The 26071-nt window shown below is 37.6% G+C and overlaps 1 protein-coding gene across 3 annotated transcripts in view; it reads right to left on the bottom strand.

Moving 5' to 3' along the window:
• The window catches only part of KHDRBS2 (KH RNA binding domain containing, signal transduction associated 2), a 696574-nt gene that overhangs the window by 558530 nt on the left and 111973 nt on the right, over positions 1 to 26071 (bottom strand). For all 3 annotated transcript variants that reach the window (XR_004047149.2, XM_004696331.2, XM_045294878.1), the window contains exon 2: positions 19411 to 19538. Coding sequence is in view for 2 of the 3 variants with exons in the window: in XM_004696331.2 (XP_004696388.1) it covers positions 19411 to 19538 (128 nt within the window). In the remaining variant the exon portion in view is untranslated. The remainder of the gene's footprint in view (positions 1 to 19410; positions 19539 to 26071) is intronic.

Raw genomic sequence — 26071 nt, 5'->3', positions numbered from 1 at the left:
ACATTTGCTTATGTACACGTTTGTCTTCAATGATCAATCAGGAAGGTGGGCACTCATTGATATGATTTTTAGGTCTTTGATGTCTGATAACTGATCTCTTCTACACCTCGTGATCAGACAGGCTGGTGTGCTTCTTCCATGTGGGCTTTGATGCTTCTCAGCTAGATGGCCGCTTATATATCTTCAAGCCTTTAAGACCCCAGACACTATATATGATAGCCCCGCGCCATCAGCTTTCCTCACCACATTTGCTTATGCACACATTTTTCTTCAGCAATCGTGTCGGGAAGGTATGCATCCTAGAATGCCAATTTAAAAGAACAATGTATTTTTGCATTGAGTAAGTGCTTGAGTGGAGGCCCAATGTCCATCTGCTGTCTTAATACTAAACCTATAAATATATGCATGTAGATCTGTTTCCCCACACTTTTATATAAATATATTCACATATGTACATTCCAGTCTTTAGACCTCTATAAATACTCTTTTTCTCCTAGTTCTTTCCTCTATTTCCTTTTACTTTCCTCTTGTCCCACTATCATGCTCAGCCTTCATTTGGGTTTCAGTAATTTCTCTTGGTTACATTGCCCTTGCTGAATCCTTACCAGGCCTCTCACACTCTCCTTGCCACTGATTTTGGATCACTTGCTGTTCCCCTGTCCCTGGGTTGGTCAGCACCACCTCCTTACCCCCGCCTCCCCCTCTCCCATTTCCTCCCAGAACCATTGGTCACATTGTTTTCTCCTCCAGACTATTCATCCAGTCTACCTTATTTAGATAGATCTGTAGAGATAATACAATGTACCAAAAATCAAGCCATAGCAAGATAGGTGATGAATGAGAACACAATGATGACAACAAAAAAGAAAACCAATTACCCATAGAAGAATAAAAAAAAAATAACCAGTCTCTTGGCTAATAAAGAGCAGTATCAATTCCGAGCTCTTAAATATGTGACTTCAAATGGGAACACAGAGGTTAAACAAGATAGACTGTTGATGTATACGCTATGGTTTAAAACAATATGATCTATAATTATGTGATCCAAAAGCCTAATAGACAATAATAGAAATAAACAACAGCCAAAAATACAATAACAGCAATATTTATGTTAACTTTGGTTCATTTCATAATTTATTATTATACACAGGATATTCATTTCCAATGTATGACACATCACAAATTTCAAGGAGCTTCAACTTCCCACCATATGCACAACTCTGTATGGTAAAGATAAAGAATGCTTTCCAATTGCATTCAAATACACATAGATGCCTTTCCACTTTAATTCTATATCCTGATAAAATGTCTGTATAACCTTGGATAGTTTAATTTTCTGAACTTTATATTTCTGGAGAATCCTTACTCCAAAAAAGCATGGTCTAGATTATATCGTAGAGAAAAATGATACACAGTAAGATATCAAATAAATGACTGTATTGTCATTAATATAAGCATTAACCCTCTTGTCCAATCTATTCTGTTTCAATAATTTTTCAATTGTGCTCTTTCCAGAATGACATTATAGAGTTGTTTATAAATAATCCCAATGATCTATTTAATCACATAATATATAGTACTTGGCACAGAATAGGTACTTTTTAAAAATCCTTAGTTGTAAATTGAAAAAGCAAAACAAAACAAAACACAGAAATTAAAAGAGGGGGTTACCAAACAATATGGAAGAATGGAATTGAAAGATTTTCCCACCAAATTTTGAAGCCCTCTTGTATTTACTTAGAGCTTACACTGTTATAACCTTACACCTGTGCTGATGCCATGCTAAATGCTTACATACATTCTTAATAAAACTTTAATACACATGACTGCATTCTCCTTACAGCTGGATAAAATGAAAATGGAGAATGAAGGTGTTAATGGAATGACCTACTGGTCATAGTTAAGTGACAGGGGAGCTACTAGTGCAACTAAATGTATCCATTCAAAATCTATTATTTTCACATTGTATTTTACTGTCTTCCCATAAATATATTGAACATCTCAAGAAATTCTACTTCTTAATATATTCTTACCGATTTACTTATTACCAGAAAAAATATACCATAAATTATATTAGGCCAAGTCTTAAAACATACCGCAGGACTTCTTGAGAGCAATGATGGCATTTTAAAATTGTTTCTATCTGAGCCAAATGCCTACTGACTACCATCAAACTCAGACACTCCCTGCCATTGAGTTACTGCCAACCCCAAGTGTCCCCTGTGGGTCTCCAGAACTGTATCTGTTCCAGGGAGTAGAAAGCCCAGTCTTCCTCTCGAGGAGCTGCTGCTGGTTTCTAACCACCAACCTTGCAGATCATAGGATCACGGCTTTGGTGACTAACATAGAGATCCAAGAAATATCTCTCAAGCAACTGACTGACTGCATCCTATTTAATATTCAGAGTGATGATGTGGAGGCCTGGTAAGCTCTATGTAAAAAGGTCAAATAATATTCAATATATTGCCCTTATTAAAAATTAGAATTATGGTAACATTGATAGTCAGTAATGAGCTGAAAAGGATTCTTAAATTAACCTTTCGGCATCAGTTTAATTAGATATTTAGGTTAAGCTTAGTAACTGATTACCTTGGCAGTAGAATACAGTTAAAAAAATAAAAGAGCCAAGATAATAACTGGCTTATTTTTGTACTTGACCTCTCTGCCAAAGTTAGAGCAGCACTGGGTTTCCATGTGGACAGTTTCTCTAGGGTCTTTTGAGGGGACTTGTGATATCACTGCTGCAATGGTGATTGAATATAATTAAGTGAACAAATAAATAACCCAGTGCCATCAGATTGATTCTGACTCAAAGCAACTTCAAAGGACAGAGTAGAACGAGGTGTTCCCTGTGGTTTCAGAGACTGTGAATCTTTCCAGACCTAGAGAAACTCACCTCACTCCTGTTCGATGTGGATCATTCTCTTGGAAATATTATAAGAAAGAGGCAAAATATAAGAATCAGAAAATGCTTGTTGTAGAAGCAATCTACAGTCTCTGACTTTCCTCCAGTAAGAGTATCTTAGAAAAGAGGTTTTGTAATTATTTTATCTACATTCATCAACTATGTACTGGCCACTTATTATGTGTTAGGATTTATTGAACACGATTGTAATATGACTGATAGAAAAATATATATTTAGCAATAGCTAACATTTGAGTATAAACAACAACAAAAAAATAAACTCACTGCCATTGAGTCGATGCCAACTCATAGAGACTCTGCAGGGCAAGGTAGAAGCACCCCTGTGAATTTCTGGAACGGTAACTCTTTACATGAATAAGAAGCCCCATCTTTCTTCCTTGGAGTGTCTGGCAGTTTTGAACTGTTGTCCTCATGGTCAACCTAAGGAGTAAGCACTACACCACTAGTGCTCCATAACATTCTAGTATAAGGAGACAACAAATATAAAGCACAAACTAGAAAGACTATTAAAGGTCATGAATCTTATGAAAAAAGAAAAGGTGTAGAAGGATGAGAGGATGTGTAATGTTGAGTAGGGCTAGAGAGCATGTTCTAAAAATTAAGATGCATAAGTTAAAACTCATTAAGAAAGGGTTACTAAAGCAAAGTGACAAATTAAGTATATTAACCAGTCTTTTAGATATCTGAGAGAAGTAAATTCTGGACTGAGAAAGCCCTGGTGCAAATACTCTACGATGGAACACTGCTTGCCAGTTTTAGGATAGCAAGCATGTCAGAGTGGCCGGCCAAAGTGAGTGAACGGTAGAGTCGGGAGATGAAGTCCGGATGGTAATGAGCAGCGAGACCCTGACAGTCCTTGTAGGCAATATTCAGTCTCTACTGTTTCCTCTGAGTAAAACAGGAAAGCCCTGCACGTGTTGAACTGAATAATGACAATGCCCGGTTTCCATTTTAAAGTAGGACTTTGGTTGTGTTGGACACAGACTGTAAAGGAGTCTAAGCAGAAGCAAGGAGACAAGATAAGAGGTTATCACAGTAATTAAGGCCCTAGAAGATAATGACTCAGGACAGATTAATAACATTTGTGGGAACAAGGCTGTTGAGTTCTCAATGTTTCTGAAGGTGAGACTGCCATGGGTGCCTGGGAGGTTAGAAAAGATGTGAGAAAGCAAGAGGAGTGAAGGACAAGTCGAGAATTCTGGTTTGATCCACAAGACAGGTGAGATTACCATGAATTGATATGCGGTGGACTTGGGGTGAAAGAGATGTGAGGTGTGAATGTCAGTTGCTGCTCTCATTTCTTTAGAATCTATCCCAAGTAGAGAGATTCATGGGTCACAGGGCATTTCTATTATCAATGACTAAAAACAGCATAGTAAATACACATAATGGAATGCTACGTCATGTTAAAGAATAATGATGAAAACACCTCACAACATGAATGAGCCTCGAAGATATGATGCTGAGCAGAACTAGTCAATTACAAAAGGACCTACATTGCAGGAGAACAGAATTGTAAACATCAAGAAACGATTTTGCATCAAAGGAATCATTCTTTGATGGTTGTCCGAAGTGGGAAAATCAGTGTGGGGAGTTACTGTATTATTGAGAGTACACACATATATGAACGGGTCAAGGGAAAGGCAATATACAGTAAGAGAAAGGTCAGCAAAAAAAATGATGGAGGCAGGGGGAGACTAATCAAATGAATGCAAAAGTTAAAAAAATTCAACAGGTAAATACTGCTATATCCACAAGCCTACAAGAATGGTGATCTGTCAGTAGATGTAAGGACAGACAGGCAGGCTAAAAAGGTGTAGGCAGGAGAGTGGGTGCATACTCACAAATATATACAGGCTTGATGGAAAACATTTATACAATGGCTTTACCTGTGCTACAAATATATTCATGAGTGTGTGGCGCATACAAATAGCAAAGTTACTAAAACGTCTTGGACATAACCAAACATCTCATGGGAATGAATTGTTGGCCCTAGGGTTCAAACACTTATGGACACCAAGGTCAATTGGCCTAGAGACAATGTAATCATACACTAGGGAGGTTTGCACACCTTAGAATAATCTATCATTTGAGATAAAAAAGGCAGTATTTACCCGGGGGAACAATAAGACTTTCTACTCATATGAAGAGTTAGGCTCAGAAACACACAGGGGCAATTCTATCCCATCCTATAGGGTTGCCATGAGTCAAAATCAACTCAATAGCACTGTGTTTGGCTTTTTTTTTTTTTTTATTGAAGGAAGGGGGAACCAATCGCAATAATCGACACATAACTACACAACTCACCTCGTCCCCCCCCTTCCAGGGGAACAAATAGCAGAAACCATGGGGGAAGGGACACAGTGGTTGGTATATGATAAGAAAATTTAAAAAATAAAAGTAAAATAAAATAATAATAATTTATAATTTATCGAGGGATCACAAGGGTGGTGGGGAGGGAATGAAAAAAGTGGAGCTGATACCAAGTGCTTAATAGAAAGTAAATGTCTAGAAAAGAATGATGGCAACATGTGTAAAAATAGGCCTGATACAACTGATGTATGTATTGTATAAGAGTTATAAGAGCCCCCCAAAGAATGATCTTTTAATAAAAAAATAAAAAACAAATAAAAAATTTAAAGAAAAATAAATTTGATGATTAAATTTATTAAACTCACATGCTCTACATATTTTAAAGCCTTTTAAAGTCAATAGTAAAAATGAAATCCTTTTATCTGGTAATGTGTTATTCAATTTTAACAGTGATCTTTCTTTATTTTTCTCTGAAAGTCACTCTAGATCTTTATCTGGAGTTGAGATAAAGATCTAACCAATGCTGCAGCAAGAAGAGAAATGGCAGCAGAGACCCCTGAGCCCTAGAGACTTGCTAAAAAGCAAACAAAAAATGGCAAGACTGTAGTGTGGGGCATGAGGTGGAACATGATTTTACTCTCCTGAGGGCTCTAAGTGAGGATATAAATTTGGCCATACTTCAAATGGCACTTGCTTTTTTATTTATGGATTTTTGAAATTTGATCATTTTATCGGGGGCTCATACACCTCTTTTCACAATCCATACATCCATCCATTGTGTCAAGCACATTTGTATATTTGTTGCCCACATAATTCTCAAAACATTTGTTTTCTACTTGAGCCCTTGGTATCTGCTCCTCATTTTCCCCCTCCCTCCATCCTACCCCTTCCTTCACAAACTCTTGATAACTTATAAATTATTATTGTCATGTCTTACACTGTCCGACATCTCCCTTCACCCACTTTTCTGCTGTCCGTTCCCCAGGAAGGAGGTTATATGTAGATTCTTGTAATCGGTTCCCCCTCTGTACCCCACCCTCCCTCCACCCTCGCCACTCTCACCACTGGTCCTGAAGGGATCATCTGTCCTGGATTCTGTGTTTCCAGTTCCTATCTGTACCAGTGTGCATCCTCTGGTCTAGCATTTTGAGTCAGTCTTCCTTTTTGGAGTAAATGGAAAAATAAGAACAGTCTTCCTGTGTGTGTTGGGAAAAAATGGAGAGAGACAGAAGCCAGCAAGAAAGTATCCATGGTAGCAGGAATCAAAGCAATGTCCACATTACAAGAAATACAGTCTTTCCAACCTTGCTTCCGAGGAATATTCTGACTGACTTCTTCCAAGCCAGATTTGTTCCTTCTTCTGACAGATCATGACGTACTCAATATTTCTGGCCAACATAATTCAAGTGCATCAGTTCTTTCCCAGCCTTCCTTATTCATTGTTCAACTCTCAAGTGTGTGTGAAGCAACTGAAAATATTGTAGCTTGGATCAGGTGCACCTTTACCCAGGAAGCAATTTTTACACATTTTAACAAATCAAAGCAGTCTACTGCAGGAGATTTGTCCAATACAATAAGTCATTTGATTTCTTTTGACTGCTGTTTGCAGAGCCATGGATCTAAGAAAAATTAAACCGTTCACACCTTGAATGTTTTCTCCATTTGTCTGATGTTCAATTTTATTATTTACTCCATTATATTATGTTCCTTATTTTTTCAGTTATGAGGATTTTTGTTTTCTGTACATTGAGATGTAATCTATACTGGAGCCTGTATTCTTTCATCTTCAGCAAATAATGTTTTAAGTGCTCTTCACTCAGCAAAAAAATCTGTATCATGTCATAAACTTGTAACATATCACAGATTTTCAATCTTCAACCTTCATTATTCCATATACAGCACAGGTTCTCAGATTATTTTCTAAGCATACATATTTAATAATTAGGGAGAAAAGACACAATTTTTTCTGATTTTAATCCATGCAGTATCCCCTTGCTCTCTTCGAATATCTGCATTTTAGTTTACATATGGTTTCCAAATGAGCACAATTAAGTATTATGAGATATCCATTCTCCACAATAAATGCATGGTTTCTTAAGACCAAGTGTCTTTGAATAGTCAGTAAAGCACCGAAAACATATTTCTGGTAGTCTCTGCTTTTAGCCAAGATCCATCTGACATCAGCAATATACCTCAGACTAATATTAGCCCATTCCAGTGGACTAAGACCTACAATAGTCATCTTTATGTACTCCATTCATTTTTGGCAAGCTCCAGTTTTCATAAACTGCATACTTCATGCATTTCTCATTCTGACTAATAATGGATTTCTTAGCTGTTTCTTAGATTTGGAGTTGTGTCACCTCAATAACATAAAAGTTCAGAAGCTTTGCTCCATCCATGTCACTAATGCTGACCAGGTTTAGAGGAAGCAGCTTTTGCCCCATTGTATTTTAAGATATTTCACCCTGAGGGCTCATCTCATAGAATTACATTAGACAAGATTCCACTGTTATCTTTCCTCCTCTGTGTTCATTTGAAAACACCGATGAAACCCACCCACAATTGGTGATCCTGTTCTAGGTGATCCACAGCTTCTAGGTATTTCAGTGCAAGACACCACAACAGTATGATAAACTGACACAAGAGAGGTGGGGTGATGTGCTAAGCCCATAAAAAAGAAATATGGAGAGAGAAGCCCAGGTAATTCAGTATTATGGGTTAGATAAGATTGATATATGAAACTTTTAAGTAGAAAATAGATAATATATATTTATGGGGCACACATTACTTAAAAGAAAGGATCTTCAGAAAAGTATTAAAATAATACCACTATCGAGTTCTAAACATACCACTATAAAGTTTTTCTAGAAAATGGGCTTATTCATTTCAGATGCCATCCTATGGGGGGAAAGGCAGTCTACAAGAACTTGGCTTTTCCCCCACTCCTTACAAATGTGAATCTCAGTGTCATATCATTTTCCCCACTGAGATTTATATTCATAACTGAGACATCGGAAATCTGATATGGATGAAACTGAAATCATAAAGCCCGTCCAATCCTCCCTTCCATTTCTTTTAGAAAAAGGAAAAAGCAATATTGTGCAGTGGTCTTTGTCTTGTAATAACAAAATAGGCTTAAGTTGTAAAGTATTGAGTGGCTTCTGGCAAAATCACATTGTGAGAGAGAGAGAGAGAGAGAGAGAGAGGCTTCCAAGATTATAAGTAATAATGTTTGCTTCTAAAATTTGGTCAGTTTTTATGTTATACAACTCTCAGTCTCTTTAAAATATTACTAAACATAAGTTCACTACCTATAGAGTTTTAAAAAACAACACTAACCAGGGGATTGATTTGCATATTTTCTCTTCATAATTACTAAAGATGGGAGCACAAGCTACCAGAGATGACGTAGCAGGCTGCAACTGGATAAGGAAACCACGGCCAGCAAGATGCAATTCCAACTCAGGGCAACCTCAGCTGTCTCAGTAGCCTTCTGTTCCATAACGTTTGCAATAACTAATTTTTCAGTAGTAGATTTAGAAAGCAGATGCTGTCTTGGAGGCTGAATGGAGTAAGGAGAAGTAGAGAGCACGTGAAATGCTTTTGACCCATTTTAGAACTTCAATTTTCTGCATTAATCTACATAAGGAATTAATTTGAAAAGCAGCACCGGGGAACATGGCTGTGTTTGATCTTAAAAGGGGCCAAATTTGGGGCAGACTTACACTCCTGGCAATATATTGCTATGTGCCACTTTGGTGCTGTGCTGTCACAACCATCCCCAATTTTATGCACATATTAATATATCTGCAAGTCCACCTATATAAGAGATGCTAGAAAAAAAATGTGAGAAGAAAATAAAGGGAACATCGGCCCCGGAGTTACATGAGAGTGTGGGAGGTAGGGGATGGGAGGAGGTGTTGGCCAACCCAGGGACAAGGGAACAATAAGTGGTTCAAAACCAATGGCAGGGAGGGGATGGGAGGGCTGGTAGGGAGTGACCAAGGGCAAGGTAACTGAGAGGAATTACTGAAACCAGAATGAAGGCTGAACATGGTAGTGGGGCAGGAGGAAGGCGAAAGGAAATAGAGAAAAGGAGTAGGAGGCAAAGGGCATACATAGAAGCCTAAACACAGACATGTACATATGTGAATATATTTAAGATTATGGGGGAAATGGATCTGGGTGCACATATTTATAGGTTTAGTAGTAGGGTGGCAGGTGGACATTGGGCCTCCTCATGCGCATTCCCTTAATACAAGAGCACCTTGCTCAGCTAAACGGTCATTTCATGATACCCACCTTCCCGACATGATCGCTGGAGACAGACATGTGCATAAGCAAATGTGGTGAAGAAAGCTGATGGTACCCGGCTATCAAAAGATATAGCATCTGGGGTCTTAAAGGTTTGAAGGCAAACAAGCAGCCATCTAGCTTGGAAGCAACAAAGCCCACAGAGAAGGAGCACACAAGCCTGTGTGAACACAGGTAGCAGGGATCAGGTAGCAGACACCAAATAACAAAAACCATCATTGTGTGAATGATCACCATCCCCACATAAACGCTGAAGACAAATGTGTGCATAAGTAAGTGTGGTGAATAAGGCTGATGGTGCCCGGCTATCAAGACCTATAGCGTGTGGGAATTAAAGGCTTGAAAGTAAACAAGCGGCCATCTAGCCTAGAAGCAACAAAGCCCACATGGAAGCAGCACACCAACATGTGTGATCATGAAGGGCCGAAGAGACCAGGCTTCAAGCACCAAAGGGGGTGGAGAAGGAGGGGGAACATATCATCTTGAATGAGGGTAGCGCATGATGAGGACCCAATGCCCATCTCTAGACAACTGGACATACCTTGCAGAGGGGTAGTGGGGAGATGAGTCACTCAGGGTTCAGTATAGCAATAATGAAACTCACAACCTTCCTCTAGTTCTTAAACGCTTCCTCTCCCCAACTACCATGATCCAAATTCTACCTTGCAAACCTGGTTAGACCAGAGAATGCACAGCGGTACAGATGGGAACTGGAAACACAGCAAATCTAGGACAGATGAACCCCTTAGGACCTATGGTGACAGTGGCAATACTGGGAGGGAAGGGGGCCGTAAAAAGGGGGAATCGACCACAAGGATCTACATATAACCTTCACTCTGGGGAATGAGCAACAGAAGGGTGGGTGAAGGGAGACACCCAGCAGTGTAAGATAAGATATAATAATAATTTATAAATTATTAAGGGATCATGAGGGAAGGGGGAGCGGGGAGGGAGGATGAGGGGGAGGGGGAAAAGGAAAGTGAGGAGCTAATTCCAGGAAACCAAGAGGAAAGTAAATTTTGAGAATGATGAGGGCAACAAATGTATAAGTGTGCATTACACAATTGATGTTGTCTGGATTGTGCTGAATTGTATGAGCCCCGATAAAATGATTAAAAAAAAAAAGTTGGCAGTAACTCAACTTGAACAGTTAAAAAAAAAAAAAAGGCTTCGGACCAAACTTAATTGAAGAGGTCTGATATATTTCAGAGAATTCTGAAAGCAATATCAGATAGTTTTAAAAGGCCGCGAGAAGCTGTCTTGTCCAGGTGGACAAATAGGTACAGGAACAAGAGCTACTCTCTTGCAAATGCAAGTAGCACTTTCGTCATTCCCAAAGTTCTCTTCATTTTCCCAGGCTGTGATAAGAAGTCCTCTGCCTGTCTAGCAGGAAGACAGCTTCAGCCAACTATGAATATCTTTGTTTCGGAGATCCTGCAAAGCACTTAATTGTTGCTATGCAAGAAATGTTGGAATTGTTTTCATTCCTCTAGGATGAATATTGGCTTCATTAAAATCAAATTTACACCCTCAGATATGTTTCGATTCCTTTGTGTGTGTATATAATGGCTTTTTCTGTCAACATTAAATCATGGTGTTATCTTTTTATAGAGATTTTAACAGTAAGTAAACTCAATATGCATAGTTCGAAAACTCCAATTAAAACCAGTTGCCATGGATTCAATTGTATGGCAACCCCCGTGTCTGAGTAGTTGTGTGATCCTTAGGGGTTTCAATAGCTCATTCTTTTCAGAAGGAGATTGTCAGTCTTTCACCTGAGATACCTTTGGACGAAATCAAATCTCCAACCTGTGGGTTAATGGCTGAATGCATTAACCATTTCACTACCCTGCTGTGGTACTGAATTATTTCATTTGATATAAGAAACCATGATCAAGTTTGCAAGTGTATTGAGAGTAACTATAAACAATGGCAAACATAATGCCAGCTAGAGATGTTAAATGTGAAAAAAAAAACACATCTTGTATTCTATACAATACAGGTAGAAAGACATAAGGTTATGGTGATGCATGGCTTTCTCGTATTTACACACAGAGTTGCTGGGAATGTGCTGTCACATACTGACTCCTTAGAGATCTTGTCATCAAGACCTAATTGCACTGATTCTGAAAATTTTACAAATTCTCACAAAGTGCACAATCTTCAATACTTTATTAATATTGTCACATAATAAGACATTGTTTTCTTTCATTAATGAAGCAACACTGTGAAAGTATGCACCAAATTGCCTAGACTATGATTCTAATACTGGGTGGTTGTCATAGCTTCTGTAATCTGATGCAATTATTCTCCATTTTGTGATACCATGTAATTCACCTCCATTTTATGTGTTGTAAATCCTAACCTCTATATAATATTGAGGAAGGATTAGTATCTTGAGTCACAGCCTTAAAAGCGACATTATGTAAGTCAAACCTTATTAAGTTCACACATCACACCTGTACTGTAAAGAGATTCTCCTTGGAGATATGACCTGCATCCAATACAAAGCTTCTTTAAGCTATGGGTCTTAACATCATACGGGGTCACAAAACTGAAAATGGGGGCTGAGCAAACTCTGGCAATAGTAAAAGGCTTCTGAACATGCAAAGACCAAAAATCAATTCACACTCAAACATGCAATGCATCTGAGGTGTCTCTGGTAATGTTTGCCATGTTACAAATTTATCAGGTGAAAGGGTAGAAATTGGGAAAAGTTTAAGAAGAATTAACCTAATATATATAAGAGGGCTTCAGGAGGGTCGCATAAACATAAAAGCTAATCAACATTTTCCACAGACTCTTGAAGCTCCTTCATACATGGTTTCTCTGGAAACACTGTCTTTGCTCTGAATCCTATAGATGCATATAGTTTATCATCACCTGAACTCTAGTTTGTGGGGCATGAGCTAGTAGCCTGTTATTTGAACTGCCATTTTTGCGATGTACCAGTTTTCAAAACCCCATGAGGAAATCCGGTATCATGTGACCTGCCAATTTTGGTTCATCAGCCCTGGAAACTTTCAGAGTCAGGAGAAGCATTCATCTTTCATCCATAGATATTGGACTTGTCAGTCAATATGACTGTGGAAACTATTTCCTTGAGATTCATCTCAATCTCATTGATCTCTCTCGCTCTTCTCTCTGTCTCTGTCTCTAGCTCATGAATGTGCGCTTTACCGACTTTGCTTCCCTAGAGAATGCAGCTTAAGGCAGGCATATTTGCACAGAATTAAATCATTACATATCAAGTACTAAAAGCTAGATAAATCATGCTTAATACCCTTCAATAGCATTTTCATAATTTCCATAATTTAAAGTCTTAAACTTCTTTCTATTCCTCGTAGTAATCAACTAAGTCTGCAAATTAACTTGAAATTAGCGATTAATGGAAACAAAATCTCTCCAAAAAGGTCATCTGCTGAAGTTGTGATAAGGTCATTTCCCAAGAATCCCAACAGTCATGTCCTGCCCTTTGTCATCAGGGCATTAATTACTGGTTCAAACAGACAAGAAGCATCAAGACAAGGGGAGCCTGCGAGAGAACATTGTAAAGAGCAGGTCTTTCACCCATGTTCTCCCTTGACGGCTAAACCACTTCACATTTGTATTATCAAGAGTCACCGTAAATCTGTAAGTACTGCCATAGTTGGGTCACTAGCTCAAAATATCACACAACACCACATTGTACATCAAATATGGCTCGTAAACAGGCATCATAATCTTAGCCTGACCTACACTTTTTCGAGAAGTGGGCAATTATCAGCCATTAGATGAGAATCATCAGCACTCCTGTAATGAAATATGGTTGACTGTCAAAGATTCATTATAATTGCACTGTTATATTATAAAAATAAAATCCAATGGGTTTTGTTTTTCAATAGTCCTTTCTTTTTCTGAAAAATGAGTCTGGGTCTCTTCTGTGTGAAAACTGGAAGTATAAGATAAGATTCCCTTACAAAATAAAGCAGTTTGGTTTTAGATTCATCAATCAATGAAATGATAAAAGTTATCAAAAAAGGATTTTTCACTGAGAATGTTCCACGAAGCAGTCGTTATAAAGGTCAGCAGTTGGAAACCCCCATCTGCTCCAAGGGAGAGAAGTGAGGCTTTCTACTCCCATTGAGAGTTCCTGGCTCGGAAAACCCCAGGAGGGATCTTACACTGTCCTATATGGTCTCTATGAGTTGGAATTGACTGGCTGGCAGTAACTTTCGAGTTTCTCCATATTTTACATGAAAAAGCAAATACACACACTCATGAGTATGTATGATCAATTAAAAAATGTCTTGTTTATAAAAGAAGAATCTAGACAAAAATCATCCTAACTATTGAGAAACTCTATAGCAAACATATGACCTTCAGAAATTCATAAGCGCATAGTTATTTCATGTGCAAAATTTAAGTTTTATATATTTTGTGATATATAAAATCCAAATAATTCCAGAATAAGCATTTCATGTTTCTAAAAATTCTGAGATATAAATCGATTTGCTTAGTGTTTTTCTCTTCTATTAAGAAAGAGAATTTATGTTATTTGATTTTCTTCCTAAATATGATGAAAGAAAGCTTCACTCAACCATTTGATATTATAGAATATTATCTAAGTGTGTTTCAGTGTTCAACATTATTGATCAAATATAGATTCTTTTCACACTCAACATGAAACCATTATGCTGTCACTTAAAAGGGAATCAAAACTTTAGATTAGATCCATCTTTGGGAACTTAATTTGATCAGAGACATTGAGGTACATTGCATTTTAGAAACAGGGATCAAATCTAACATTAGCTGTCCCATATCCAAAGAATAGTCAAATGTTATTCTGGGAAATCATGTCAGTTCATATCATGTATGAATAGCTACATGATTTAAAGAAATAACTTCAAAACCTAGACTGTGATTGATTAATATTTCACATTCTTTAAAAAGAGTACATTTTTCTTAATTTTATGTGAAATTTTTTCAGAAATAATTATCATGCAAAAGTATTATGTGGCAGCCAATTTAATATTTATAAAATAAGTGTAGGATTATAAACTAATCCAGCATAGTTTAATCAAAATATATACCTATTATATGAATGCACCTTTCTTATAATTATGTCCAGCAGAAAACAAACAAAATTACAATCTTCCATACAACACAAGGAACCATACCTGAACACTAAGTTTATGTTACGGTAGGCCACAACAATTTTTGCACATTTCAAAGAATTATAAGCACAACCTTCTACTTAATTATATTTTCTAAAACTTACCAAGTTAGAAGCCAATTGGGAAACTAATTAAATAAAAATATTTATTACTATAATATGGATTATCAAGATAATTACATGATTTTTGTTTAAGTTACACTCTTTAGAAAGTAAATTACCAGCTTGAAACTTTAATTTTCTATTGTATTTCCTTTCATTGTTTGTGGGCAAAGGAAGAAATGATTTTCATATTGGAATTTATTACTATAACGAGTAAAAGTATATGAATCTTATATGATTACAGAATGTCAAGCCAAAAAATTAGTTTAAAGAGAAATGTTATTACACTAAGAACATAGTAATTATTTTTATAAGTCAAATATTAATACAGAAAGCTAAAGATTATAATCTAAGGGTCTAATAAAACTATTTTGCTTTCTTGGATATTCCTAGTGATCTGTTAATACTCCATATTTTGTATCTTTCATTGCACTCCTTTTAGCTTTGTATTAAACATGTTAATGGAACCAAATCATAATCAATTGGATGTACATACTTGTATACATATTTCCTCCAGCTTCCTTATTGCCACAAGGCAGAGTGAAATATGCCTGTGTCCTCCGTCTTTCTTTACCTGTGCTAACACTGGGTCTCCCACGGGCCTCTACAGCGATATGCTCAATGTTTCATTGCCATGGCCACACAGAACAGACCGACAGAACTCACGATTAATGGGATTTATTCGGAAAGTTAACAAGTTACCACATTTCAAGATCAGCAAACAGCAACACCACGACAAAGACAGGCTTCTGCTGCAGGTCAAGTACTCTTTAATGTGGTCTCCTAAGCAAGGAGGTAGAGAGCTCATGAACCACATAAACCCTTCTTTATCAGGATATCTTAAAAACTACTTCGACAGAGGCAGGCTCACCTCAGCAGTGGTCACTTTCTCAATTTAGGAGAAGAGGGAGCAGATCAATCAATGTTGCCATACAACCTCGTTCTAAGATCATCCCAAATCAATATGGACTTCGACAGGCATGCTAAGCAAACATTCCGGGGAATTTAAGTTAAGCTAGAAGAGGGGTATGTTGGGGTGGGGGTCGTGGTGAGCATATCCGTTTCTGAGAAGGCGATTCCATGGCTACTGCCAGGTAAACTAGGTGGAGCATTCCGCTATCCAGAAAAAAAATGCCTGTTACTACTTTCCTAATTGAATACTTTTGACCCAGTTCCTATGCAGCCCTTGGTGAGCCATGCTGTGTGCTAGATACCACTGGTGTTTTAAATTCGTACGCTATGAGGCACACAGGAATCCTCATGGCCCACAGCAGAAGGATTCAATATGGAAATCCCACGAAGTGAACTGAGCTTTACCTTAAACTCACCTGTTGTAGATTGAAGAAGCTGAAATACTACCTTGGATTTAAGGCTGAAATGCCCTAGTGTAAGCAGAAGCAGAGGACGCTTCTCCTAAGGTTATGGGATTGGATTGGATCGCTTGCTTGGCCGGTGGCCAGTGAACTACGGTATATTTACTATGTCAGTATTCGTTTTGTTTCCTTTCTTTCTTTCATGGGTTAGTTTGGGAGATACAGTTGTTATTGAAAGCTTTGCCCTATCCCCCAACCTCACTGTTCATGTAGTGACTAGTAACTTAAGCATTTTAGCTGTTTAAATCAATAATCCATGTACTTCTGTTTGAAAAGTTAGTCTACACATATAATTTCCTTTTCTCAACAGTGGTTTAAATTCTGTCTTTGATAAATTAATTTTATTATCAGGAGAATTATCTTATATTCCTGGGGTGTGAGCTATAATGTTCTCTATCATAAAATGATAATGCCTCTAAAGTGAATCTGAGACATATAAAAACCATAAAGATATGTAAATGACAGGCTGGTGTGCTTCTTCCATGTGGGCTTTGATGCTTCTCAGCTGGATGACCACGAGGTGCAGAAGGAACAAGATATCAGACATCAAAGAATTAAAAATCAGATCAGTGGGTACCTACCTTCCTGATACGATCACTGAAGACAAAGGTGTACATAAGCAAAGGTGGTGAAGAAAGCTGATGGTGCCCAGCTATCAAAAGATATAGCATCTGGGGTCTTAAAGGCTTGAAGATAAACAAGCAGTCAACTAGCTCAGAAACAACAAAGCCCACGTGGAAGAAGCACACCAGCCAGTGTGATCACGAGCTGTTGAAGGGATTGGGTGTAAGGCATCAAGGAAAAAGAAATTATGTCATTGTAAAGGTGGGTGAGAGCAGAGTGGAGACTCAGAGTCCATTGGTAGGCAACTGAACACCCACTTGCTGAGGGGTTGTGGGGAGGAGACGAGCCAATCAGAGTGCAGGGTAGCAACGATGAAACATAATTTTCCTCTAGTTCTTGAATGCTTCCTCCCCCCACTATCATGATCCCAATTTTGCCTTGCAAATCTGGCTAGACCAGAGGATGTACATTGGTACAGAAAGCAACTGGAAACACAGGGAATCCAGGATAGCTGACTCCTTCAGGATCAATGGTGAGAGGGGCGAGGCCTGGAGGGTGAAGGGAATGTGGGATAGAAGGTGGGAACGGATTACAAGAATCTATGTATAGCCTCCTCCCTGGGGGATGGACAGCAGAGAAGAGGGTGGAGGGAGACATCGGACAGTGTAACTTGTGACAAAACTATAATAATTTATGAATTATGAAGGGTTCATGAGGGAGGGGGGAGGGGGGAGGAGGGGGGAAATTAGCAACTGATATTAAGGACTAAAGTAGAAGGCAAATGTTTTGAGAATGATGAGGGCAACAAATGTACATATGTGCTTGACACAATGGATGTATGTATGGATTATGATAAGAATTGTACGAGCCTCCAATGAAATAATTTTTAAATATGTAAATGAGTTTTAATTGTAGGCTTAAGCTAAGAACCATTAGTTCTTATGCCATGGCCGTGCTCAACACTTGTCCTTATGAAGACACCACTGAAGATAGGGGGCTCTACCGAAGTGTGGTGGAGAAACCCCATGGCTCCAGCTATCGTACAGTATAGCTTTTGAAGTCTGAAAGGCTTGTCTTCAAACAAGCAACTATTTAAGGGAGGCCAACTCAGTTCACGTAGAAGAAGCAGACCAGCACTCCAGCCCATGTGATTCAAGAACTGCAAACAATAAAATCCAAATCCAAAGGAGGGAATGGCATCAGAGCTTAATTTCTAACCGTCATGTTTGTGGAACACTATGGATGACAATGAAAGCCCAAAAATCCATTTTCAGGGTCCCCACAGACATTAAGCTTCCAGTGAATCGTCTCTGACCATAGTCAAGGAATATTAATAGATTAGTTATCAGACAAAGAGCATTGTAAAATCGATTATGGTAGATATAATTAGGTTTAAATGTAATACCTTATCATTTTCTCTCCCTTTTGTTCCATTTTAAAGTTGTTTCAGTTTTTAATATTTTCTGGGTTTTTTTCTATTGAAGTTTTTCTGAGTTTTGTTTTGCCATTACCATTATTGTTTGTTTCTTGTTTGTGTTTTGTATTATTTTCTCTATATGAAATCCATACTAGGTAAATCTATTGACAGTAAGTGGAGTAAGAATTACTTACAGACATGGCAGGGGAAGTCGGAAGGAAATGAGTAGCTAATAATAAGGAGTACAAGAAAGAAGTTATGTTCTGAAATTAATCATGGTGATGATTGCACACCTCTTCTTAATATGCTTTAGCTCTTAAATTGTATGAAATGTGTGTGTCGGGGGTGGGTAGTCCGTAAACATTAAGAATATTGTCATTTCATCACATAGCAGACAAATCCCTTTCTGGTCCTCAGGCTCTCAGCTACGTGGTGCCTTGGCTTCTGCCTCTATGGGTCAGACAGTCTGCCCGCTCTGACTCATCATCTTGTAGTCTTTATCTCCACGCCACTCATGAGCTCTGTCTCATGGTCTTCTTGCGCTGGTCCCTGGTTTGGGTTGGGCTCCTTTGCTACGTCCCATGGTCTCCATGCTGCAGCCTCTGGTGCTGCTGGTCTGGGCCTCCACCATTTCAGACAGAGATCTGGAACATACCGGTGGCTCTTCTTCTGAGGGTACTGGGATTTTCTCCGTGATTCTAAGATGGCTCTTACAGATAGAGGAATGGCTTTGATGGTGGTATGTTTTTTTGTCTTTCAACACACCAGTACCCCCACAGAAAACAAGTGGCTCTTGGCTCTGATGTGGCTCTGACCTCTATTAAGGTTAAAGACTGAATCTCACCTTAATCTTATCCAGTGTAGCACAGAACTCCCTTAAAAATGGGTTTATAACTGCAAGTATAGACTCCCAAATTTTAATACACCACATAAGGAATAATGGCTAGAAGGATCATATTAATTCACAACATCTGAATATTTGAACAAATGAATGATTCATTCATGTATTAAATAAATACCTAACAATGTCTAATAATGCTTTTCATGCTCATGAAATAAAAATGCCATTGGTATGGATTGAAAAATATTTTCATAATATTTTGAAAAACACTTTTACCGTGTTTGTGTTTATTAATATGCTAAAACATTAAATATTTGTTTTATTAAAAAGAATTAATTAAAAAAACAAGTCTTTTTAGCATTCTGTTTTCAATGATGTGAGAACAAAGCATGGAAACAGTACCTTGGGATATTGTTTGACAGGAATCAATACCCTTTCTGAGAGCTTTATGTTTTTGTTGCTGATGACATCAAGGTATTTCTTCTCTTCATCTTCCTTTTTCCCATCAGAACCTTGAAATTTTTCAATTTCTAAAAAAAAGCACAAGGAAACAAGGACAGTTTGTGAGATGAGGAAAAAATCATCATACATGATTGTTCTTATTAATCACTGCCTTTTTAAACAGTATTTTGAAGAATCGTGATGAAAGAATTCAAACAGCATGTTCTTAACAGTTTTGTGAACACTGCTGCTTTATAGGAGGTGACCTATGTCAACTAAAATTAACAGTGGTAAGTGAAGATTTGACTGTGTCTTCTGTGAAACCAAAATAAGGCAGCTTGTGAATTTTAATCTCTTCAAAAGTGTATAAAGAGAAACATGTCCTTTGATTATTTAAAACACCTAAGCAAGCATAACTGGAAGCAAAAACTACATATGACATAAGGTTATGTTTTATTTTTCACCAGAATCATTTGTAGGAAAGTAAAAGCAACAAAAATGGTAACCATTCAATTGTCTAAAGCACAGTAGTAAAGGGATATATCATGATATTTCCTATTTTATCCATATTTAAAGGCAATTAAACAAAATCCACAGAAAATATTATCAAGGAGAAAATCTGTAAATGCTATCTTTCATATTCATTAACATGAATTTATCTGTTTAGGTGTTTGAGAAGAGCTATTAATTTTATCTTATGAGACAGTTCCCATATTGGCTGTTTTGAAAAAGTGTACACTCTTCTTATATTAACCTATTACATTTATTCAATAAATATTTTTGAAACTCTGTGACGTGCTAAGGAGCCCTGGTGGTATCATGGGTTACGTGTTGGGTTGCTATCTGCAAGATCAGCAGTTCAAACCGACCAGTCACTCCGAGGGGAAGGATCAGGCTCTCTACTCCTGTGACTGTCTACAGCCACCGAAGCCCACAGGGGCAGTTCTCCTTGACAGGACAGGGTCACCATGAATGAGAATCAACTTCATGGCAGTGAGAGGTTTGAGTTATTTTCTACATGTTACAGCCTTGGGAATCCACAGGAGCAGTCCTCTAGGGTCAGAATTGACTAAATGGTAGTCATTTTAGTGTTTGAGTTAGTGATGCATGATCTACTCCTCAGCATACACTTAACAGAGAGAACATCTGTGCTTTTGTGGCATCTATAAGCTGTAATAGTCATGGTTGGGCTGCTAACCATAAGACATCAGTTCAAAGCCACCAGCTACTCTGTGAGAGAAAACTTAAACAAACAAAAAAACCACACCAAAAATTCACTGTTATCTATTGATGCCAACTCATAGCAACCCTGTAGGGCAGGATAAAACTGCCCCGTGGGAATTTCTGAAACTGTAACTCTTCACCAGATTAGAAAGCCTTGTCTTTCTCCCATGTAGCACCTGGTGGTTTTGAAATATTGATTTTTCAGGTCACAGCCCAATGCATAATCACTACACCACTGGGGCTCCTTTCATGAGAAAAAGACAAGGTTTTTTTTACTCCCATAAAGAGATAACAGCTTCTGAAACCCATAGAAGCAGTACTACTGTGTCTGATAAGTCTATAAGTCTATGGGTCAGAATTGAATTGATAGTGATGAATTTGTTTTGGCTTGAGAGATTTTGTGGGGGAAATGACAAATGACAAAAACTCCCATGAATATACACATATGTGATAATATTTACATAATTCTATATGAGGATAGATAATACAATTAAACAAAGGCATGAAACAAAGCAGGACCAAGGAATGAAACCATTACTTTAGATTGGTAGGATGATGTTTAAATAGAACTAGATGATGAGAGAAGTTAGCTATCAGAAGATCTCTAATTTTACAGCCTCATGGAGAAAGAGTTTGATTTCTTATTAGTGTAGCAAGAAGCAAGAAAGCCTGTGTGGCCGAAGAACAGTGACTGTAGAGAACACGGATAGGTAGTTAATAGACCAAATCCCAGGATGTTTTTCTGCTTTTCACTGTGAGTATATTAAGTTAGATTTATAGCCTTGGAAACACCAAGGGACCGTCCTATTCTTTACTATAAGGGAACGATGAGTGGAATTTGACTTGATTGTAGAGGGTTTGGTTTTGAGGTTTATACTGAGAATGTGTAAGGTCAGTGAAAGAGAGGAAGAATTAGAAGGAGATGGATTTGCAATGGCTGAAACAATAGACTCAAACATGAAACCAATTGTGAGGATGGTGAAAGATTATGCAATGTTTCATTTGTTATTAAGTGGGAACCAACTTGAAAATATCTAACAGCAACAACACTGTGAAAAGACATTGGTATGTTCTAAGTGAAGGAAAGAATTTACTGCATCTGATCTTCAATTTTATAGATAATATTGATTATGATATAGAAAACTGATCATGTTAGAAAGCAAGCAAACAAGAAAACCAACCAACATCATCTAGATGAATAATTATGCTTATTTGTACTGGTATGGTAGAAATTGTGATATTGACAGCCGTGTGTGTAACTTTAGTCAATTCATAGAATTTATTTTATGAAGTATGTTTAGGAATTTTTTAAAAATTACTAATTTTCTTTGTGTCTACTGGGTAGCTATTATTACCATAAAATTACTTGCAGACATTCATTTTTCTGTCTTTGGACAAATAGAGCAATTTTAAATATAAAATTAATATAAAAATGTGCCATCTTTGAGTTTTGCTATGGCCTATTTCTGTTTCTGTCACATTGAGTAGAGAGAAAGTAGTAATAGTCACTTGACTTATTCATATTATTGTTAGTTGCCATAGAGTAGGCCCACATTCATGGTAACATATTCACAAGGGAATAAAATGCTGCCTGTCTGCTACCCACCCCATTATAGATTGCTATTATACCTAGGGTTTTGTGTCAAGTAAGCTGGGGCAGATTCACAGTGATTCATCAGTAATTCCCCAAAATAAGATCTCTTCAGGGTGTGGCCTGTTTGCATAAGATCTTATGGAAAGCTTAACATCTGGATCAAAATCTCACATCGTACTCATCATATAACCTCTAGTTCTCTGGTCTTGGGCCAGCAACATATTATATTACCTATACATTCAAGGAGTCATCAGCAGCCTCCTCTGACCTGTCAACTTTAAATTAACTCTCTCTGCTCCCAGAAATATGATACCTGACCTGCTGATCTTGGGTTCATCACTTCCCACAGTTAAGTCAGGAGAAATCTCCCGCATGACAACTAACCCATGGACTTGGAATTTGGAACTCCATATATTTCAGGAAACAATCTTTTACAAAATTATTTGTTGGAGCTGTACAAAATTTAAAGCACAATTGAAGTAGTAATACATCACTTTATTTAGATTATGCCTGAATGAAAGCTATACTGCTTAATTTGCACCAACCTATTAATAGGCATTTTATCAGCCATATGCTAAAAATTCCCATAAGGCAAGTATACTAAAATAACTTGAACTGTCAAAAACAAGTTATAGGTAATGTGTTTATAATTTCATCTTATAACCTCTAGTTTTTGACCTTGAGCCAAATTCTTAAATTTGGAGAGGGACAACCTTTGGCAAATTATTTAACAAGTCACTTTAATGTATTGAGTAGCATTCTCTATTCAAGGCTTGCAACCTCTTAAAGGCTCTCACAACAGTGTAGGAAGATCGTTTTATCCTCTAACACTGACAATGAACGTTTATGACTGCCCTTTGGCTATGTGCATCTGTCTAATGTGGGACTTCCAGGCTGGTCAAGGCTACTGTAATGTGGGACAAACCGAAGAAGCCTTCAGTTCCCAATCTATTATATGTATGGCTTCTCCCTAGTCACTCTTTCATAAAAGGAAATTGAATTTGTCTGGCATTACTTACTTCTCACACAGCTACCGCCTTAGCTATTTTAGTGGTTTTCAATTTGATAAATCAATGATTAATTTCAGTAACTCTCCTACCATTGAAATAAGGATGAATAATATATCATTCCCAATGCTTTTTCAGTTCACTTTTGCACTTTTAATTTTTGGCATTTCATTTGCCCTTCTGATACTTTAAGGTATTTATCTCATCTCTCCTGACATATCTACAAGACTAATAGCTGAGTAATTGCATTTGTCAAGTGCACAGTCTCTGAAGGGTATGTGCCAGACTAGCCTGGATTTAAAACCAGGGAAACCAATTTATATAGCACCTGTCCTACTTTCATCTTTATTTAGAAATATCTCTTTTCGTATTTCATAATTGTTGTATGATCTTTAAGGAAGTATAAAACAGAAATATTCTTTAAAAAAATAATAAAAGGCTCCGACCCACTCATAATAGTACTGTTAGGTAGCTAAAAACAGGGCCAAAGGTTGTCCCTCTCCATGCCTGAAGGTCCCCCCTACAGGAGATCGGAAGAGAATCAGGCGTGCCCTTAGCCAGCCATAAAGTCTACTGAGCATGCGCCAATTCAAACTCAAGCCAGGTGGGTGGTACACACCAGGGCAGCCCAAACTAAGCCGAGAATTCTAATATCAACTATTTCCCACCCGAGAAATCTAATATTATCACTAAGCAGTAATGACTGAATAGTATAGGAAGACATATCAAGCCGTTTTTCTATTCTATAAAAAATAAATTTTCTACTTAAATTTGGCTGTCATATTATTGAGAAAACATGTCCCAACAGTTGGGGTAGACTTACTGAGAGACTGTGGGGAGGAGACGAGCCAATCAGAGTGCAGGGTAGCAACGATGAAACATATAACTTTCCTCTAGTTCTTAAATGCTTCCTCCCCCTACCCCATCATGATCCCAATTCTGCCTTACAAATCTGGCTAGACCAGAGGATGTACATTGTACAGATAGGAACTGGAAACACAGGGAATCCAGGATAGATGACTTCTTCAGGACCAGTGGTGAGAGGGGCGATGCCTGGAGGGTGAAGGGAATGTGGGGTAGAAGGGGGGAACCGATTACAAGAATCTAAGTATAGCCTCCTCCCTGGGGGGTGGACAGCAGAGAAGAGGGCAGAGGGAGACGTTGAACAGTGTAACTTATGACAAAACTATAATAATTGATGAATTATGAAGGGTTCATGAGGGAGGGGGAGGGGGAAGGAGGGGGAAAATGAGCAACTGATATTAAGGACTAAAGTAGAAGGCAAATGTTTTGAGAATGATGAGGGCAACAAATGCACATATGTGCTTGACAGAATGGATGTATGTATGGACTGTGATAAGAATTGTACGAGCCCCCAATAAAATAATTTTTAAAAAACTCTAAATACCAAGGACTTTAGTATTTTCAGTTCTCCAACAACTTTAATTCCTAGGCATATACCCAATGATTGATTTACTTTAGCATTCACTGAGTGCATTTTAGTGACTGGAGTACTGATCACACCGTGGTTAAAGCAGTAGGATGCTAACCAAAAGGATAGAATTCAAACCTACCAGCTATTCTACGGAAGAAAGATATAACAAATCTTCTTCTGCAAAGATTCAATTCCCGAAACCCAATGGGGTAGGTCTACTCTGTCCTCCAGGGTTACCATGAGTGCAAATCAACTTGTGGGCAACAGGTTCAATTTGTGCCTCCGTCATTACAGTGTTATAACGATGTAGACATGATAACAAAGCCAAATTTTGGTGACACCAGCATTCACGTTGCACCACTTCATAGATCTGAGAGGGAGTTCGTAGAGAGAAGGGAGGATGCAGGAAATTTTGGTTACTTCGCCTCTTCTCTGTTTTCCTTATTGCCAAATAATTTAATTAATTCTGCTTTTTTTTTTTTTTTGGCTTATATCATTCTGTAAAGGCTATTTTATTTTTTACATAAAATAACTAATTTTAAAATGATTCTTTATTGATTAAAAGTGTAATGCTATGACTTATTTTAACCACAGCCACCAGGAGAAAATTCACTGAAGAACACGTGAGAAGCTGATCAGTACATTAAGAATTGTAGATAAATGGAAGGATTAATCAGCTAGACTGAGGAGTTGCAATATATATTCTTATATATCAAGAATGGTTCTTTATTTTCCTAATAATTTCAAGAAAAATATCCATTATATCCTATGTTATACTTCAGTATATTCTATCCAAAAAAATATTTCTTAGTGCTAAAATATGTAAATTTTGGAAATAAACCCTAATTGTAAAAATGTGTAAAACTTCACTAAATAGGAATCTATTTGGCATAAGTTCATGTTGACACATTTTCTTAACACATTTGATTTCCTCTGTGATAATTCATACTGAAGTATTTCCTACTTTAAAAGTGTTTATTATTTAACTGTGATTTTCCACACACTACTATCTAGTATATGCCTGACTTTCAAAGTAGAGTTTGTTTCATTTTTAGAGTTACTAATCTGCTATGAAATTCTGTAGGAGGCCTAGTAGTGCTATCAGTTAAGTGCTGGGGTTCAAAACTCACAGCTGATTCACAGGAGAAAGCTTAGTTTACTTGCTCAGTTAAAGATTTATAGCCTTGGAAATATAGGTTCGCTATGAGTCAGAATCCACCACTTCGTTTTATGTTTATCTTACTATCAGAGGTTGTGTGTTGCTGTGATGCTACAAGACACGTCACTGGTATTTCAAATGCCAGCAGGGTCGCCTAGAGTTAACAGGTTTCCGCAGAGCTTCCTGGTTAAAGAACTGACTCC

The sequence above is a fragment of the Echinops telfairi genome, unplaced genomic scaffold (genome assembly GCF_000313985.2).
Source record: "Echinops telfairi isolate 266 unplaced genomic scaffold, ASM31398v2 ScPeMD7_3533;HRSCAF=4204_1, whole genome shotgun sequence".
Classification (NCBI taxonomy): Eukaryota; Metazoa; Chordata; class Mammalia; order Afrosoricida; family Tenrecidae; genus Echinops; species Echinops telfairi.
Note: the sequence above shows the minus strand (reverse complement) of the source record. Positions and strands in the feature narration are given on the sequence as shown.